Source organism: Microcaecilia unicolor, chromosome 2 (genome assembly GCF_901765095.1).
Source record: "Microcaecilia unicolor chromosome 2, aMicUni1.1, whole genome shotgun sequence".
In the NCBI taxonomy this organism is placed as follows: domain Eukaryota; kingdom Metazoa; phylum Chordata; class Amphibia; order Gymnophiona; family Siphonopidae; genus Microcaecilia; species Microcaecilia unicolor.
This window is the reverse complement of record NC_044032.1, coordinates 27372311-27392397: the sequence shown is the minus strand read 5'-3', so window position 1 is coordinate 27392397 and position 20087 is coordinate 27372311. Positions and strand designations below refer to the sequence as shown.

The 20087-nt window shown below is 40.7% G+C and overlaps 1 protein-coding gene across 1 annotated transcript in view; it reads right to left on the bottom strand.

The window, feature by feature from the left end:
• Positions 1-20087, bottom strand: part of LOC115462831 (DDB1- and CUL4-associated factor 12) — a 105221-nt gene that overhangs the window by 47918 nt on the left and 37216 nt on the right. Inside the window, exons 4-5 of the mRNA XM_030192862.1 lie at positions 16112-16172; positions 11574-11767 (exon numbers count right to left, since the gene is read on the bottom strand). Of these exons, the coding sequence (XP_030048722.1) occupies positions 11574-11767; positions 16112-16172 (255 nt within the window). The remainder of the gene's footprint in view (positions 1-11573; positions 11768-16111; positions 16173-20087) is intronic.

The window sequence follows — 20087 nt, the reverse complement described above, 5'->3', positions numbered from 1 at the left end:
AAAGCTTCCGGGGCTGGCAGGAGGCGAGCTTGCTTTGATTGCCAACGTGGCCGAAACTAACAAGTTAGAGGATAGCAAGAAGGATAGCTTGAGAACAGGAGTCAGCATGACTGTCAAAAAGCTGATGCCAATTAGGTTGGTCTCAGTTTTCCTCTCCTCCCTGCAGCCACGTCATCCTCGACCACCCAAAACAAAATAAGCAAAACTATGAGCTGTTCTACCTTGTTGTTGTTCTTTATCGTTGGTAGCATTTTTAATTGATCTCAGTTATATTTTCAAACATACTGGCTTGTGCAGCATTCGATGTACACAGAGGAAGTATTGGTTTCATCCGTTAGAGTACTAATTTGTTCTACATTTTAAATCATTGTGTCATTTGAAGGTGCTGGTTATGGGAACTCTCTTACTAGGTGAAAACATCTCTGCATGAATATAAAGTCCACCAAAACAGACATGTTATGAGAACCAGGTGCTTATCAATATGGCTTACTATTTATAAGTACAATTAGAAACAAAACAAAAAACATGAATTAGGTTGAAACCTGGGAGCATTTCTTCCCCTGTGCCTATGTCAGAAGAAAAACATGGCATGTGGGAACTTGCTCCTTTTGCTTTGTGGAATGCAGTGGAATATTATAAAAACACACTTGCCTTTTTTTTTTTTAATATACTTACTACTATTTCACAGGGGGGTATTGAATAATGAGCGAACGGCTTCCTTTATGCAGAAGCTCTGTCCAATGTCAGTCTAAATGTCCAGTTCAGCACACTATTAGACACTAAATTCACAGACAATTGTGTTTGGTGGAAAATAAATATGTTGGCTCAGGCTGCTTCCTATGTGAATATTCCATTACTGTTTCATTATTGCTACCAAGTATTACATAGCAAGTGCATTTTTACATGCACATGTTTTTGCTTTTTAAACCCAAAGGTGAATCCTAAGGGTGGCTGAACAATTAGGTTTAAACTGTTGTTTCTGACTTTACTTTTTTGGGGGGGCTGCTTTGGGTCCTACTGATCTATACATCTAATATCTAGAACTTTGGAAGATGGAAATAAGGAAATAAAAATTAAGTACTGGAAGCACTCTGCAGAAGTTATTGTTTACTTTTGCAAATGGATGCCTGTTCTGGTGTGTGCATGTGATAATAGTTTGAACATCTGTCTATACTTACGGCTATGATTTCTAAACATGCAGCATGCAGGACAGACTTAAATGCCCAGTTGGGTATATATGCTAATCTCAGCTTTGTTAAAGGTTTCAGACATATCCATCTACTTGCTCCCATGATATAACTGAATTATATTATTCTGTCTTAGTGGTGGTGGGGGAATGGTACAGGAAGGAAAGAGAGATGCTGGACTAGGGTGGAGGTGGAGGGTCCAAGGAAGCGAAATTCCTAACCCGCAGGTGGAAGGAGAATGAGGAATGGAAGGGTAAAAGAAATGCTGGAGGGGAGGGGGAGAGGCAGAGAGATGCCAGATCGTGGGGGATGGATGAGGGAGAGGGAAGCAAGAACTGGATTGATTGGTTGGGGGGTGGGGGGGAGAGACAGATATGCTGGGTTGGGGGTGGGGGTTGAGTGGAGGGAAAAGAGCAAGAGACTGGACCAGGGGGGAGATGGGGCCCTGGAGTGGGAAGTGCAAGAGAAAAGGAACAGAACGGGAGAACCTGGGCACAGTAAGGCACAGGGACATGGAGAGAATGATGGATAAAAGACCCTAGAAAGAGAAGATGATGGATGGGACGGTGGGTGGGGGAAGAAGGGGAACAGAGCATTAGATGAATTTGAGGGGGGAAGGGAAAAAGACCAAAACACAGCTAGGACTAGAGGAGAAAGGGAACAGAACAGATGATAGATGGGACTAGGGGGAAGAGGGAGAATAGAGCAGATGACGATTGGGACTTGGTGATTTAATGGGAAAGTGTTAGGGACCAGGAGCAGGGAATTATGGATTGGAGAGATGGAGTGGGAATTTTGAGGGGATAGTAAGTACTTGGCAACTGGTAGGTAGGAGTGGGGGTATGTTGATGGGTTGAGGAAATGAGTGAGGGAATGAAGTGAGGAGTAAGAGAAAGAGGATGAAGTGTGGGGGAGGATGAGAGGCATTGAAATGGGATGAGATTACTGGGTAGGGATGTGAGGACGAGGATAGGTCTCTGAAGGGGTTGAGTGAGGGCAGAAATGGGGTTAAAAAGATGGTAAGAGAGAGACAATAGGAGATGGAGTAGAGGATAAGAGAATGGCCTGGAGGTCAGGGAAGGAAGGAAAGACAGGAATTGAGCTGGGGTTGGTGAGGGGCTGAGAGAGTAAGTACAGAGGACAGAGAGTCCACCAAGAGAGCTGGAGAGGGAAATGGGAAAAACCAGTAGGTAGATGAGATGTGAAAAGGAGAAGACTACGGACTAAAGGCGAGGAATAAATGAAGTCTGAGCAGATAGAGGCAGAAAAATAAACGATGGAAAACATGATGTCCTCTCCTACATCCATCTCTGACTTTGAAGAAGACAGGAAGGGAGAGAAGAAGTGGCAGATGGACTGGAGACTTTGGAAAGAAAGTTAAGAAAGGGCAGAGGAAAGCAGAAACTGGAGACTGGGACAAACATGATCAGAAAAAAACCCCAAAATGATCAGACAGCAAAGGTAGAAAGATGAATTTTTTTTTCGTTCAGTGAATGGTCCATCCAGTCTGCCCAAGAAATGTGCCACTTTTGTGTGTATACCTTACCTTGATTTGTACTTGTCTTTTTCAGGGCAGACTGTACAAGTCTGCCCAGCACTATCCCCGCCTCCCACCACTGGCTCTGGCAAAGACCGTATAAGTCTGCCTGGCACTATCCCCGCCTCCCAACCACCAGCTCCGCCTCCCACTACCGGCTCTGTTATCCAATCTCGGCTAAGCTCCTGAGGATCCATTTCTTCTGAACAGGATTCCTTTATGTTTATCCCACGCATGTTTGAATTCCGTTACCGTTTTCATCTCCACCACCTCCCGTGGGAGGGCATTCCAAGCATCCACCACTCTCTCCATGAAAAAAACTCTTCCGCTCTACTATTCCTATGTGGCTCTGCCACATGATCTTTATCCTACCACAACATCAAATTGTATTTGTTCACACCGGAGTCTGCTAACGATTCTCCGGTACTATGTAAGCCACAATGAGCCTACAAATAGGTGGGAAAAAGTGGGATACAAATATAACAAATAAATAAGTGTTGCACTGCCTCCAAAATGTGGTTTCTTGGGGTTTTAAGTGTAACTTCTGTCTACATATTTTAAGCTTGTGGTCACTTATTCTGTACTTGGCAAGGGTCTATCTGTGTTCAGTATCTGTCACCAAGACCAGGAACTCTGTTTGAATGGAGTTTTATTTCAGCATGTCTAATAAATCAGCTTGTTCAGTTTCCCAAGAGGCATACCGATGTTCTAGGTCCCACTGCAATTTTTACTGTGTTGCTTTTTCCTAGGTAGGGTCCTTGGGTTAAAGTGAACTAGAGGGGTTCCGTATGTCTTGAGTGATTTTTTTGTAGGTTTTGCATTACAGGTATTTCACAATATACTTGGGACTATAGGGGGTTTATATTTTTAGGGAGATTACACCAAAATCAGAACTTATTTTGTATGGCGAGTTCCTGGGGAACAAAGCATTTATATTTGTTATAAAGAAAAGTTGAAGAATATGTGCCATTGTGGTAATTATTTTACAAGATATGTGTGTGTTGAAATGTTGACCAGACGCAAGTCTACTATAATGGCAAAGTTTAAGTTATGGGACAATGTGAAAAATGTCTGTTAACTTCAAAGTTTCCATAAGTGTGTATGTGGTTTATGTTGATGCAGGATAGACGGTTAACTTAGAAATCCATCATCAAGTACATTCTAAGGCATTATTTAGTATACCAAGCACTACTCATACCTATATGCCAAGTGCCCCCCCCCCCCCCCCAAATGTCAGGTCTGGCTATGCCTCAGAGCACATGCTAAACATGGGGTTAGGAAAGGGACACTGAAGGCAGATGCTGAACATGGGGGAGGGGAAGGTTTATAGACAGAAAAACCTGGAAAGAGGATTATGAAAAACCAGGGCAAAGTAGGAAAGAAACACTGGGACCAAAGCGAATGGGGAAAAAAATGTTCAAAGGTATAAAAATATATTGTTTTGAATTTATTAATTGGAATATGCCAGCTTTTGGAAATGTGTATCTCCCCTACCCCTATTCAGTATCTGATATCTTTAGTTTCTATTTTTCTACCATTGCTGTAAATTCAGTTTGCACTCGCATAATCTCTATACATCTTTTTGATTTCTTCCTCCCCCAGATTAATAATGAATGATTCAGTCATTTGACAATATGGAACACTCATGGCCGTATTTAACATCAAACGTTTAAGTTGGAAAGTATAGATGGAAATACTGTCATCCTCATATGCTTATTATTCACACCAAAATACACAGAACATTGAGCATTTGCTAATTCACCATCAAATCTGAAAAAACATGTGCAGAGTGCATCCTCACCAAGTGGCAACATATGAAAAATTAACATTTAATGCAAGAAAGCGGAAGAAGTAAAATATGATTCCTCAGTAAACCGAATGAAGCAGCAAAAACTGGAACAAACTTTTTGCAGATGCAAACCTCATCACACGAACAGTAAATGTTACTGTTCAGGGAACACAGCCTATAAGAATAGTGGAGTTGCCTGCATTTGTTGAACTGGTTACTGGTTTCCAGCCAAACAGGTCACTTTGAAGCAGAAAAATCTATGATTCTGCAGCAGGGATGAAACTGAAGCTGCTTGCAATTCTTCATTAATAGACATATGTCTCCTACCACAACAGATTGCCGGCTATTTCATAGAAAATCTTTCATTGGCATGTCTGTCCACTGGATTGATAAAAGTCCCTAGACCGAAAGTTTGCTTGTCTAGCCTTAAGAAGATTGAATGGTTCACACATGTTTGACGTTCTTGCATCGGTTCTAGAAGATATTCATAAGGAGTTTGCCAGATAAAAAAAAACTGTTAGAACAGACAATGGCTCCAGCTTTGTGAAAGCCTTCTCTGTATTTGGCCAGTATGACAACGATAATGAAGATGCAAATGATGAATTAGACGGCAAAGAACTTGAGGCATTGGGTGTCTGTGGAACTTTCAGCTCCAGTGGAAACCATGTCTACAAGCTTATTCGTCATCAGTGATGTGCCTACCATACATTAAACCTGGTGTCTACTACAGATGCTGACAAAGCTGAATGTGATTCAGCCTACATGAAAAGTCCTTGCCAAATGCCAAATGCCAAGGACTTTGGAATAAATATGGAGAACCTCCATTGGCTGCTGCTCAGACTAGATCTTAAGAAAACTAAACCAAATACGATGCAACTCTGCATACCTGGCAGTTGAGAGACTTGTTCACCATCAGCATGGTGAAAAGAGATTTGATGATGTTTGCACTAAACTGAAAGTTCCAAGACTGACTGCAGGTGAGTTGTCTGTCTTGGCTGATTATGTTTCTATAATGAAACCTATTGCTCAACCTTTGAGCATCCTGCAGTCAGAAGAGATGATGTCCATGGCCTACTTTCCAACCATTACCAGATTTCATCAGACACTCATTGACCAGAAAGCATCAACAACAGCTTGCAAGACTCTTGTGGCTGCCCTCATAAATGCAATTGATCAAAGCTTCTATGATCTATTTAATGATTCATTAGCGATTGCAGGAGCAACTCTGCATCCTAAGTTTCACACAGGGTGGGCCGACAGTCAGACAACTTTGGACAAGGGTCTTCAACATATTAGACACCTCCTTGATAATTATCCTAATAAATGGGAAAATTAGGTTCTTACCTTGGTAATTTTTTTTTCCTTTAGTCATAGCAGATGAATCCATTACGAATGGGTTGTGTCCATCAATCAGCAGGGGGAGATAGAGAGCACTGAAAAACCATAGTGCCTCATGGCCAGCTAGCGCCATCTGCCTCTTCAGTATTTGAAGCTTCCAAAGCAGTGTTACACCGCAAAGTAGAACAGCATGAACTTTCCTCACAGCAGATGAACGCCCTAGAACAGGAGCAATAACACAAAAGAGGGACGAACTCAACCTCCTATAACAGAACAGAAATCCTGAAGACTATTTTCCAACTTCTCCCAATGAGGGAACATATCTACAGGAAAAACTGAACATACAACAACATCAATCACACAAAGAAGCACTGAGGGAGGGCTCATGGATTCATCTGCTATGACTAAAGGAAAGAAAATTACCAAGGTAAGAACCTAATTTTCCCTTCCTTGTCATCAAGCAGATGAATCCATTACGAATGGGATGTATCAAAGCAATCCCTAGACAGGGGGGGAACAAGCCACACCATGCGCCAGCACTTGTGCTCCAAAATGCGCATCTGTCCTGGCAGCCACATCCAGCCTGTAATATTGGGAAAATGAAAGCTTAGAAGCCCATGTCGCTGCACTGCGTATCTCTTGAAGAGAGAGTGCTCCAGTTTCAGCACAAGAAGAGGAAATTGCTCTTGTGGAATGTGCCTTAAAGGCTTCAGGCGGAGGCCGGCCAGACAACAGAGAGGCTGAAAAAAATAGCTTCCTTGAGCCAATGGGCTATAGTGGCTTTAGACACTGGAGACCCTCTGCACGGACTTGAGAACAGGAAAAAAAGATGATCAGAGGTCCCAAAAGCATTTGACATGCGCAGATACTGCAACAGAGCCCTTCGCACATCTAGGAGGTACAACTGCCCAAAGGCTTCCGGTAACTGCTCTCTGGAAAAGGAAGGCAGGAAAATAGGCTGGTTTAGGTGAAACGCTGAAACCACCTTAGGCAGGAAGGAAGGCACTGTACGTACCATAACTCCGGACTCTGAGAATTGCAGAAATGGGTCTCGACAGGACAGTGCCTGGAGCTCAGACACCCGTCTCGCCGAAGTAATGGCCACCAAAAAGACCGTCTTGTCCTGAGTGTGCGGGACTTTGTGGCCCGTGGTATTGCTTAGCACCTGTTTGGTCTACCCTAGGCCTTGCCCTAGGTCCTTCCTAAGCCTTGGCCTAGGCTCACAATCAGATTAACAGTTAACACTTCTTTTGTTGAAGGGCAGCTGCCAACAACACTAAAAAGCTATTGTGCACCCCTTACTGAAAAAGAGCTCACTTGACCTCAACTCAATGACTGGTTAATTTGAAATTAATTGGCTAGACCCATGTCAATTTGGCTTCAGACTTGGTATGGAACAGAGACCGTTCTTGTGTCCCTTTCTTGATGGGGACCTGCCTTGGTACTAGTTTTGCTGGATTTCTCTGCATCCTTCAACAATGTGGATCATAATATCATGCATACAAGACTGGCAGAAACAGGTATCAATGGCACAGTATTTACATGGGTCAAATCCTATTTGTCAAACAAAAATCAATTCTGCTCAACAACAGCACATCATTACATTGGGCACTAAACTGTGGGGTGCCACAGGGATCCATACAGTCTCCAATTTTATTTAATACCTACATCAAGCCTCTAGATGAGCTGCTTCTGTTGATGGACACAAATTTCTACATTATGCTGATGATGTGTAACTACTTATAACCACTGAACCAGATCTACCCACAGCTCTGAATAAACTGACTGCCTTCTTAACCGCAACTCAGGAATGGGCAAACAAACTCTGCCAGAACCAAAGCAAAACAGAGATTCTTTGGGTACCTAACACAAGTGAAAATCACACAAATATCAGATTCACTCCCTAAATAAGGATAACCCAAAACATCCAGTACAACGATTCTGTTTTGGGTTACCTAAGACACGTGGACAAATACATAACTTCAAAATACTTTTTGGGAAGTACGAACTTCCCCCTAAAATCACAAGTCAGGAATCTTGGGTTACTGCTGACTCACTCACTCACACTAATCCTGCAAATTCAAACAACCTTTAAAAATTGTCTCATCACTTATGGCAGTTACAAAATCTCTCTCCATATATTGAAAAGACTAGTCTGACCACAGTGGTTCATACCATGATAACATCACAACTAGTCTACTGAAATGTCCTGTACACTGGTCAAACCAAAAAGTCTGCAGCAGCTCCTCCAACTAAGGTCAAAACAAAAACCAAAAGGTCAAGGTAAGAAAAACCCCAATGTGTAATCCAACAGCCAAAGAACATTTCTTCACATTTGGCGAGCTTCAAGCGTCCGTTGAGCCTTCACTGTTTGGCAGTGATTTTATTACATTTTACCCTGCTTTTTGCACCCCCAGTTTGTGATTTTCATCATATGCTTGTCCCATGAAGCAAACGGTAGTTCCGTCGAAACATGGCCCCGTGTCGTGTCACATATGTATCTGGTGCTGAATAAAGTTACTTCAATTTACCTTTGGCTGACGAGATTTCTTGGTCCACCCCTACTCTCCTTGGCAGCTCCAACTAATCCAAAATGCTGCAGCACGACTTATAGAAGGCTGCAAGAGGTGTGACCACATCACACCCTTCCTGCAAAAACTACACTGGCTACCAGTACCTTACAGGGCTAAATTTAAAACTGTTTGATTTTCAAGGCCCTCTGACAAAAATGGGCCAGAGTACAAGTCATGATATAGATAGAAAACAGTAGGGTTGAATAGTCAATTTTCTGAATAGACAGAGGTTAATGGTGGAGTGCCCCAGGGATCTGAATTGGAACTCAAGTGACATGATCATATTTGCACAAAATTTTCCAAAATAGTTACATCTTAAGTGGATTATGAGGAATTGGAGGGGTACCTTGTGAGACTGGGAATCCAGACAGCAGATAAAATTTAATGTGGACTAGTGTAACATGATGCGTATAGGGAAGGATAAACTACAGCTACAGGATGCCGAGCTCCACATTAGGAATCACAACCTAAAAATGTATCTAGACATTATGGTCAATACAAGTCCTCTGTGTGGATGTGGTCAAAAAAAAAAAAAGCATACTATGTTAAAAGGAACAGAGAACAAAATGGAGAATTCCACCTTGAGTGCTGTGTACTATTTGGGTCAAAAATATAATCAGAGACTTTGAAAATGTACAGAGAAAGGTGACTGCAATAACAACAGGATGGAAGGACTCTCATATGAGGAAATGCTTTAAAGGCTAGGGTTTGAGCTTGGAGAAGAGATGGCTGAGATAAAACAGACTATAAAATGAGTGGAATGGAACAGGTAAAGACTAATTGGTCATTTACGCTTTCATAAAATACTAAGACCATGTGAAACACCAAAGGTACTATGCAGTACATTTAAAGTAAATTAGAGGAAAAAAAAGTGAAGTTACTAACCTGTAGCTGGTGTTCTTCGAGACAGCAGGACAAATATTCTTATGGGTGAGGTCATCTGACAGAGCCCTGACATAGACACTACCCAGCGTTCAAGTGATTTCTCAAAGGCTTTGGTAGCACTGCACTGCACATACGCGAGTGCCCTCCCACCCAACATGAGTGTGCAGGACCAGCAATGTGGTACAAAAGCTGAATGAATACAACTCCTTGAGGCAGTGGGAGGGAAAACGATCTTGATTAGTTGAATACTGCTAGTAATACTTGGCGATGATATGTAGATATAACCAAGACATCATGTTTGGCTGCCTTTATGACTGGCATGGTGGAGACTCGACAATCAATGTTTAAGCTTGGGTGACAGGTGCAGCTCTAACCACCTTGTTGGGCAGACTGGATAGACCCTGCGGGTCTTTGTCTGCCATCACTTATTATGTTGCGGTGCAAGGTGTGCAGTGCACTTTTGCCAGGATGGGAATGTGGTTTTGGATATGTTGGTAGAACAACTGACTTGAATTCTGACACCTTCGGAAGGAACTTAGGATGGGTATGGAGGGCCACTTTATTACGATGAAACTTTGTGTATGGATAAATAAGCATCAAGTTTGTTTCCTTGTTTCTGGGGTCCATAGTCCATTTCCCACCTTTGTTCTCGTCTTTACTATACCCCACTGGATCTCAGAGTTCTCCACCTGTGTGTAAGAAGATGTCCTGCTTCTCCTTGGAAAATAGTTTTTCCTTCAAAGCACAGTTAGGCTGTGGAATAAATTGTTGGAGATGTGGTAAAAGCAATTAGCACAGCTGGGTTTAAAAAACTTTTTTGGCAGCTTCCTGGAGAAAAATTTTATAAACAAAGTAGATTTGGGAAAAGTCACTGTTTTCCCTGGGGATAAGCAGCATGGAAGTCTTGCTTCTTTTTTAGGATTCTGCCAGGTAGTTTTCACCTGGATAGGTCACCCTTAGAAACAGGATACTCAGCTTGATGTATCTTTGGTCTATGGCAGTTATGTTCCTTCCAGAGTGAAAAAGGAAGGACAACGCCAAAAACAAGGAAATGATTTAACTTTGAAACACAGTGGGGATACAATTGCCTACACCACAAATATTTTACATGTACTGGATATTCCACCTTTGGTGCTCAACTGCAATGAATTAAAATAGCTTGGGGTCAAGCATTATCTTGCTTTGTATTCTCATACCTATTGTGTACTATGCTGCTTAACTTATTGTCATACTTTAGACAGACAATTGTTTAAAACATAGTACACCTAAACTTCAGCCCTCAAAAAGAGCCAAGGATGAAACAATGTAACAGATGGTTCTACGGAGGCACTGGAGGTTCAGTTTTTATTTAGGGTTTATTGGACTTAATATACCACTACTTCATCGAAGCACAGCATTTACAACTCAACAAATAGAAACAGAATAGAAAAGAAAATCACTGCTAATAAAAAAAGAGAAGCAAATAGCAGAAAATTAAAAATAAAAAATTAGAAAAACAGACATGCTCCATACTATCCATTCCAACACATCCTAGTCAGAGAAAGCCTGATGGAATAGAAAAATTATGCCTCACCTGATAATTTTCTATGCTATAATCGCAACAGATGAGTCAAAGTGTGGGGTTATATCTGTCTACCAGCAGGTGGAGACAGAAGATAAAAACTGAGCACCAATATATAGTAGGACGGTCATTGCCTCAGCCAGCCAATATTTCACTAAGCAACAAAAGAAACATGAACCACAAGCTTCTCCTTCCTCACTGTAAATTTGAAGAAATCACCCACAACCCCAGACCTTTAGCCTGACCTAAAGAAACAGATCTAAACAGAAAAAAACAGGACAGAATGGCATCTGTTGTGATTAAAGGAAAGAAAATCATCTTCAGGTAAGAATTTTTCTTCTATTACATCAGCAACAGAAGAGTCCCTAAAGTTAGTAAAGCAGTCCTCAGGAAGGGTGGGTTCCCGAGACCGCAGCAAGGACCAACGCTCCAAAGGACTCATCCATCCTAGTTGCACCTGGAGAACCACAGGCGGAGATTTGCCCATAAGAACATAAACAAAAGAAATTTCCATTTTTAGCCCATGCACGATGGTCACCTTTGAAACCGACGCGCCCATATTTGGCCTGGAGTACACAACAAATAGTTAAGGTTATTAAGCAGGATATCACTAAAAAGATAACAAAAGCAAGCAGAAATCAGAAGATGACACCTTTAGCCACTGTCTTAAAAGAACCTGTCACTTAAGATCATCATTACTCACCTTGTTCTTGTTGTTGAATGCCAGGGCTCGGACCTTGCAGTTGTCAGGATTAGTGTTCTCCTTTGGAATATCTTTCAAGGCAGTGTGCGTGATGTGAGAATAGACAGGGACTCTTGCAAGGCTATGCCTGGCATCCGTTTTACTCAGGACGTCTTCTGTCACCTCCCATAGGCCCATTGAGCCATCTCGTGATCCTAAATAAAAACCATTTGCCTCATTTTTATTATACCAAATACAGTTTCTAGTTAACAGTACCTTAGCAGCAAACCATACTGGATTTCTAACAGCTGAGCTTAACTCCTATGCTATGACTCACTGCAATATACATGGCACTAGGTCACCCAATCTGTGAAACAGTTTGAATTTCAGCATTTCATGATTTTTTAAATGATCTTGGGATCCCTGATTTTTAGCCTCCCCTTCTGTGTGTGACAAGTACAGAGATGCTGTTACCTGAACCACTTGGGCAGGAGCTAAGCCCTTGACAGTTTCCTGCTTATAAGATGGTGCCAGGAAGCTGCAGGAAACCTCAGAGCAAGAGTCATTCACTTCCAAATAGAGGGGGAAAAAAAGTGACATTTTTGGTAGCTGCTCTTCTTCCTTACCACATGCGGTACTGCGTCTACATCCTAATTGTCAGGGCATGAAATACTGCAGTGCCAATGCACAATTTTTTCAGAAGACACAGATTACAGATGGAAAACAAAAAACAAAAACTACTAAAAGCATCCCATACATTTTACATTCAACAGAAATTACATGAAACAGCCAGAAACCAGTACAGATCAGCAGCTGTTAAGGGTGGAACCATCTACCCAGGGTGAGCACTGATGATTTTTAAATAGAATATTTTTAAAAATTCAAAGCAAATTTTAACACATTTTAAAACATTTTTGATCTAGCTCAATTATTAATAAATCATAACTTCTATCCCATTAACATATTTACTAACAGCAGTACATGGATATGACATTACAAACTTTATGAATCCTTTACAGGTGGCATATGTGTACATAGTTGACTTTTTACACCTCAACCTCAAAGCTTGAAGGCAATGAGAGTCAAGGAGGATTTTAGAGGACAAGGGAGAGAGTCTGGATATTTAGTTCAACTAATATGCTGTCTACATCAAAATAATCGGTGGACACAAATGCAAGCTATAGCGGAGACCAACAGGAAACTGAGCGGGAATGGCCGCGCGCCGGGTCCTCCTGCAAAGATCTGGAATTTACTTGGAAAGTTCTTCCGTTTCCTGGGCCACCGTGGACGCCAACCCATCAGTGAGAACAAGCAGCCTGCTTGTCCTTGGAGAATAATAGTTACTCTTTGCTGAGCTTGATAAGCGGCTATATTAATTTTATGCTTCAGAAAGTTAAGTGGCAGCAAAGCAGTGCTTTGTTTTTTCTTTTTTCATACACAGCACCTATTTATTTATTTGTGACATTTATATCCCACATTATCCCAAACAAGTTTGAGTTCAATGTGGCTTACAATAAACAGTATTGGATACATAACTAAGAATAATGCATAAGAAAGTAATTTGTTGTAAGAATCCAACTTTACAATGCAGTATCATAAACATTCTGGGATAGCTAAGGATGTTTAACATACAGAAAATCTATTATGAATGAGAAATTGTACATGAAGCAAAGAGAAGGTTAATGGTAAATAGAGTAATAACCAATTCAGGTATTATTAGTTGTTTGAGATATGGTCGTTCTTTGTGAGGGTTTGTTTGAATAGGCACGATTTGAAGATTTTGCGATATCTAGTATATTCCTGTATATTTCTTATATTGAGTGATAAGGAGTTCCACCATTTGGTTCATAGGTAAGTGAAGTCTGCAGAGTGGACAATTTTGTAGATCATTTTTTTGCAATTTTGGAGGTGTAGTCAGATACTTTCTTGCCTCATACTTAATGTTTCTTTAAGGTAAGTTTATTAATGGTACCATATAATCTGGAGCTGTGCCATTTAGTATTTGAAAGATAAAGGTACATAATTTGAAGGTGATTCTCGCTTTGATGAGAAGCCAGTGTAATTTCATTAATAAAGGGGAGGCACTTTCAAAACTGGCTGCAGTGTTTTGAGCTGTTTGGAGTTTTTTTCAACAGGTACCCCTTACAGCCAGCATATATGGCATTACAATAATCGAACTGGGATAATGTTAATGATTTTACCAATAGTCTGAATGTTTCTGATGAGAAATAGGGTCTGATCCTTTTTAGTTTCCAAAGAGACCTGAAAGAGTTTGTGATTACTGAGGAAACTTGAGTATCAAATGTTAAATGTTTGTCTATAATTATACCTAGAATTTTCACATTATTGTCAATGGGGAATAAAGTGTTGTCAATTGTGAAACTATTGTAGTCATTTTGGTCAAATTTGGTGTGTCTTGCTATCCAATTACGTATTCAGTATTATTAGACAAATTTTTTTTTTGGGGGGGGGGAAGGTTAGGAGTGAGGATTGCAATATGAACACAGAAGGTAGGATATTCAGTCTTGCAGATTCTTAGGAGCATTCTTGTTGACATTCTATGGCATTTTAAAGCCAGTTTTTAAAGAAGTATTTTAAGGTCATTAAAATGTTCTTTTTTTTCATGGCAGTGTATTTTTGCACCCGATTTCAATTTTCTTTTTTCTTACAACGTGTTACAGTTTTGAATGAGCCTTTCAGATTTTGCTATTAGTTGGAGTATTTATTTGGTAAGACATGCAGATTGTAAATTGGTTGCTACACACATCCTTGGTACCAATATAATGTATAATAAAGTTACATACATATATATAGTTTTTTGGTTTTGCAAAGCCCCGCCAGCCAAATAGACTTCCGCCACTTCCCATTGCTTGTTTCCGGCTCTGAGCAGCATGCCAGGACTTCTTGTGCATGCTCTGAGACTTGTGATCAGATAGAAAAATACTAACAGCTATGGAGCTAACACAACCCAAAACAATCTAAAAAAACAGAGATGGTAAACAACTAGCTCCATTTGCCCCAAATGAATGACCTCAGATTGACAACCCCCCCCCCCCCCCCCCCCCCCCCCCCCCAAAGTACTTATAATCATTAGGGTCTATGTCTATATCAAACAATTTAATTTAGAACAAGTTATCACTTTTCATTTCTTTACAGTGGCAAATGACAGGAGGATGTTTGGCAAGAAAGTAAAAGGTTATCTAGACCTTCTGAAGTGAGCTATATTGGAAGTGAGCTGAAAACCTTTAATTTTTGTTAAATTGTACAATTTAACAAAAAATGCAAAATACATTTAATGGACTAGACTAAAGACTTCCTTTTACTGACAACCCAAAGTAAAAGAGAGCTTCCCTGCCAGATAACATTTAATACCAGCAGCATTAAATTATCTGAAGGAGAATAAAAGAAATAACTAACCAAGATGCTGCTATTTTTAAATTGAAATCTGTTTATTGACATTAAGAAAAACATACATTTACCATGACTCAACACAAAACATTATTGCTTAACAGGCTTCTGTCAATTCCTCTTTCAACGTCAAATCTGTTTCTTCTCTTATCCCCCAGCAATCTGCTTCCCCCCCCCCCCCCCCCCATCCTCCCTTCCGTTTTATTATATCAAAGATCTTTGATATTTGGCAAAGTTTTAACAATCTGTTTCGTAACATCCCGATAAAATACAGATCAACATCCAACAAGTATAATACTTCTGCCCCATTCAACAAGCTAGTATGCTTTGTTTACCCCCCATCCCCCCATCCTCCCCCCCCCCCCCCAATCTCTCTCGCAAAAAAAAAAAATAAATAAACCCCGCACAGGTCTCTCACAGACGATTCAGTACTAAACTACGAGCTTTCGAGGATAGTGTCTGTATGTAGAAACCAATATCTCTAGGAACGCTTTTCTTTTTGGCGAGGACCCCACTACCCTACGCTCCTGCAGCAGCAACTCATACAATAGATTTCTCCAATGCCAATAATCTGGCAAATCCTCACTTATCCACTTGGACATAATAAGTTTCTTCCCAAGCAAACTTGCTTTTCGGACGAACTGCCGGGCCCCCTTGTGTGGAAGTTTGAAAACTTCATATTGATCAAGCAGGACCCCCAGGGGAGAAAACTGAATCTTGCTCTGCACTACCCGTTCCAGATATTGAGCTATTTGCTGCCAGAAAGTGACAATCCTTCTACACTCCCACAGGGAGTGAAATATCGTCCCCTCTCCCAGTTGACACTTAGAGCTGCAAACTATTTTTAACCTGCTAGGAGTCCTGGTACCTTCTAATGTAAGTAATGCCTGCTGGATTTTGCACATTATTAGAAAATAGGCTAAAACTTCCTAATAACTGGAAATGGTTCCCCTTTTGCCATTCATGACAGCTTTAACATTTAGCATAAAGATGCTAGTTAACTGGCAGAACTGAATCTTTATGCTGCTCTGATCACTCCCCTTTCGAAGGCTGGAATACATCCCATCTTTCTTCTCCTCCTACTAACTAAAGTCATTGTAAGGTTTCCCATCTCCCATCAAAAAAAAAAAAAAAAAACTAGACATCCTTACCAGAAACAGCCATGGTATCACTAATCCAAGCAATAGAAAATATCCAGTCTTTATGCCCATCCTTAAAAAGAAAAAAAAATTATAGAAGTTAATTCTGAATCAAAGTAGAATCACAGGAACCAATTCATGGTATCAACAGTGTACAGAACAAAGATTTGTGATTATCAAGGTCTGCAGGGAAAGTAAAGAACACTATATCCTGCAGGGTTTTTTTACCTGAAAGAAAGCAGATATTCCAATCAAGATTATGTTGGTAAACGATAAGATGACCAATGTGATTAAATATACAGAATTATTCAAATATATTTTTATATTGTTTTTGATCCATACTTCAGAGTCAGGGCTGGCTTAACCATTGGACCAGGTGAGGCTCCGGCCCAGGGTGCCAGCGATTTCCCTACTTCCTCACTTCTTTCACTCCCTGGGTCTTCCCTCTGCCATGTCCTGCCCACAGGAAATTGCATCAGTGTAGGCAGGACACGGCAGAAGGGAAGACCCAGGGGCTGGCCAAAGGCTGCCTGTCATGCCAACAACCAACAAACTTTACAGGACCACAGAGGAGTGCAAAGAGGTGAGGGAACAATGCCGGACCAACGGGGAGGGGGACAGAGACTAAACAGGGAAGGGGAAAAGGGATGAGAAATGCCGAATCCAAGGGGTCAAGTACAAACTTAGATTGTGAGCCCTCCAGGGACATGGAAATACTCAGTGTACCTAAATGTAACTCACCTTGAGCTACTACTGAAAAAAGTGTGAGCAAAATCCAAATAAATAAATATTCAGACTCCATTTACAGGGTCTACACACAAACATACTTTACTTTTTGTAGATATACAGAAGTGAGAAACTGGATGTTAGAATTATAGAATAAAAATATGAACACATAGAACACAAAAAGCAACCCAAAATGGAACCATAAGGTGAAACAGTCAAACCTAATAACTGCATTTCATTTAGTTGGGCTGGGTACTCCTGGACAAGCGAACGTTATCCATTCCTGCTGGCAGATGGAGGTAGAGGAACTAATCTTTCCAAGTGAGACCAGTAGGTGATGTCACTGGGAAAGATCAACTCTATCTACTGGCAGGAAGGGATAACACCCACTTGTCCAGGATGGTACAAAACCAGACACTAAGGAATATGCTATGTTTCCTTTATTTATTCACTGGAATTTATTAGCTACCTTTTTTGTCCAGTGAAGACCACTTCTGGAATCCCAGGAGTGTAGCCTATGCTATGAAATTCTGAAAATTTGTATGAGCTTAGCCAATGTGCATATAAGTGAAATCAGGGTGTGTGAAATATAGAAAGAATCCTGAAAAATGGAATTAAGTACTTTCTAGTGTTTTATCAGCAATTAATAGAATTAGGTAAGCAGCCCTCTGCCACTTTTCTAAAAGCAATAAGTTTCCTTGAGGGAAAAATGGGAGTTCAAGTAACATAGTAGATGATGGCAGAAAAAGACCTGCACGGTCCATCCAGTCTGCCCAAAAAGATAAACTCGTATGTGCTACTTTTTGTATATACCCTACTTTGATTTGTACTTGTCCTCTTCAGGGCACAGACCGTATAAATCTGCCCAGCACTATCCCCGCCTCCCAACCACCAGCCCCGCCTCCCATCACCGGCTCTGGCACAGACCGTATAAGTCTGCCCAGCACTATCCCCGCCTCCCAACCACCAGTCCTGCCTCCCACCACCAACCTCTCTCTAACCTACTAAAGTTGCTTACATGTAACAGCTGTTCAAGACATCAACCTGACAGCAGGGGCCACACTGATTTTCAGAGTTTTCTAGGAAATCCTTTAGCTCCAAGCACCTACGAGCAAGTAGTGTGCCTCAGTTTCTTAATCAGGCTCACCTTACCTGTTAGAAGCAAATTTCACTCAGACAAACAGTTAACTATGGAGCTCCATGTGTGCGACATTAGTGAAGGGAGAGCTTTGAAAAGGAGAAACAACAAATCTGACAGAGCGGTAATGTGTATTTTTTTTTTTTTTCCAAATAGGAAATGAACACAAAAACATGAATGAGCCCTTGAAGGCTAGAGCTGGTCTCTAATACTTGGAAACGAAATTGCCAGAAGCTGCTGTTGCATCAGAATTCAATATCTATAATAATGGAATGAAAGTTATAAATCTGCCCATCCTTACCATAAATAAAAGTAGGCAAGTTGTTCCCCAACAATGATTTTGTTTTTAAACCAAGCACTCTGCTTATGTATTGCTGGGGGGACAATGAATCATGTTGCATTTTCAAATTACTGCATTCTTCAGGAGAAAATGTACCCACTAAACAAGCAGATTGAAATGCTCTTCAGATACTTTTCCTCCACATAGGCAACGGAATGAGGTAGGCCATAAGGGCAATGGCCCTACCAATATTTTGCCCAACACAGCTTCATTCAGCAATTTTCAAAAGGTATCATACCCACGTACTTTCCCTTTGGAAATGGTTCAAAGTCCACTGAGAAGGATATGCTACCAACAAACTGGAAAATAATTTCTTGGACGTATCAATCCCACATTTCAGCAAAAACAAATAAAAAATAAACAAAACAAGTTGGGTGACAGGTCTCTAGTACACTAAAGACAGACAATGGCTGTTTTGCAATCTGAATTGCTATGGACCGTCACCTATGATATCTTTGCTACCCCGCAATATCCAACAGGTGGTTAAACCCTTGGCCATTTGGGGGGTCCAAAAAGGACTGCACAAGTGCCCCTATCCTGAGAACTTCCCACCTATACCGAACCTAGCTGATACAATGTACTGTTTATCTCAATGTTATTTCCTGTCAGAAAAGAACTTAGAAGCAGTGTTTCTCAATTCTTGGCAGACATACTCTTTGGGGTATATGAATCATGGGAAGAGAATACTCAGCAGCAACATCTTACTCAATTTTCTGGCTGCAATGAGCCGCCCAATTCTGGCAGAAAAAGCAAGCGTGCAGACTGCCAAAGACACAAGGGTAGGACGCAGTGCTGTTCCATGGGCCTCCGATATCTTCTTTGATGGGAGACTATGGCAAGATATAAAATATAGAATTCTTATGGGATTTGTTTTTGGCTAGAAGTTCTGTTTTAGAGTATATGGGAGAGAGTTTGTTGTAATTGATTTTAGTGAGATTATCATCCAGTTGTCAATTTTGCTATTTAACAATAATTGAACAAAATACTGGGACAACAAATAAAATCTATCATAGACGTTCTACTCAATAAAACCCTCACCAAAACAAAGGGGGCTTAACCAAAACTAATTTAATATACTAATAAAGATTCAAAATAAACAAAATTATGATTTTTATAAGTGAACATTTCACAGACAGGTGGGAACAAATCTGCACTTTATAGTGTACCAATCACTAGATGATATTTCACTTGCTTTAGAACATAAGAATAGCCATATAAGGTCAGACCAATGGTCCATCTAGCCCAGTGTCCTGTTTGCTACAGTGGCCAATCCAGGAAACAAGTACCCGGCAGAAACTCAACATTCCATACTACCAATCCCAGGGCAAGCAGAAGCTTCTCCATGTCTGTCTCAATAGCAGAGTATGCACTAATCCTTCAGGAACTTGTCCAAACCATTTTTAAAACCAGATAAGCTAATCGCTGTTACCATATCCTCCAGCAACGAGTTCCAGAGCTTAACTATTCATCGAATGAGAAATAATTTCTATTTGTTTTAAAAGTATTTACATGTAACTTGAGCATCCCCTAGACTTCGTACTTTTTGACAGAGTAAAAAACAAACAAAAAAGCAACAATTCACTTCTACTTGTTCTACATCACTCAGGATTTTATAGACCTCAAACATATCTCCCCTCAGCAGTCTCTTTTCCAAGCTGAAGAGCCCTAACCTCTTTAGCCTTTCTTCATATGAGAGCGGTTCCATATGAGAAGGTACTGTCCTATTGTGGATTAAAAACTGGTTAAAATATAGAAAACAGAGTAAGGTTAAATGGTCAGTATTC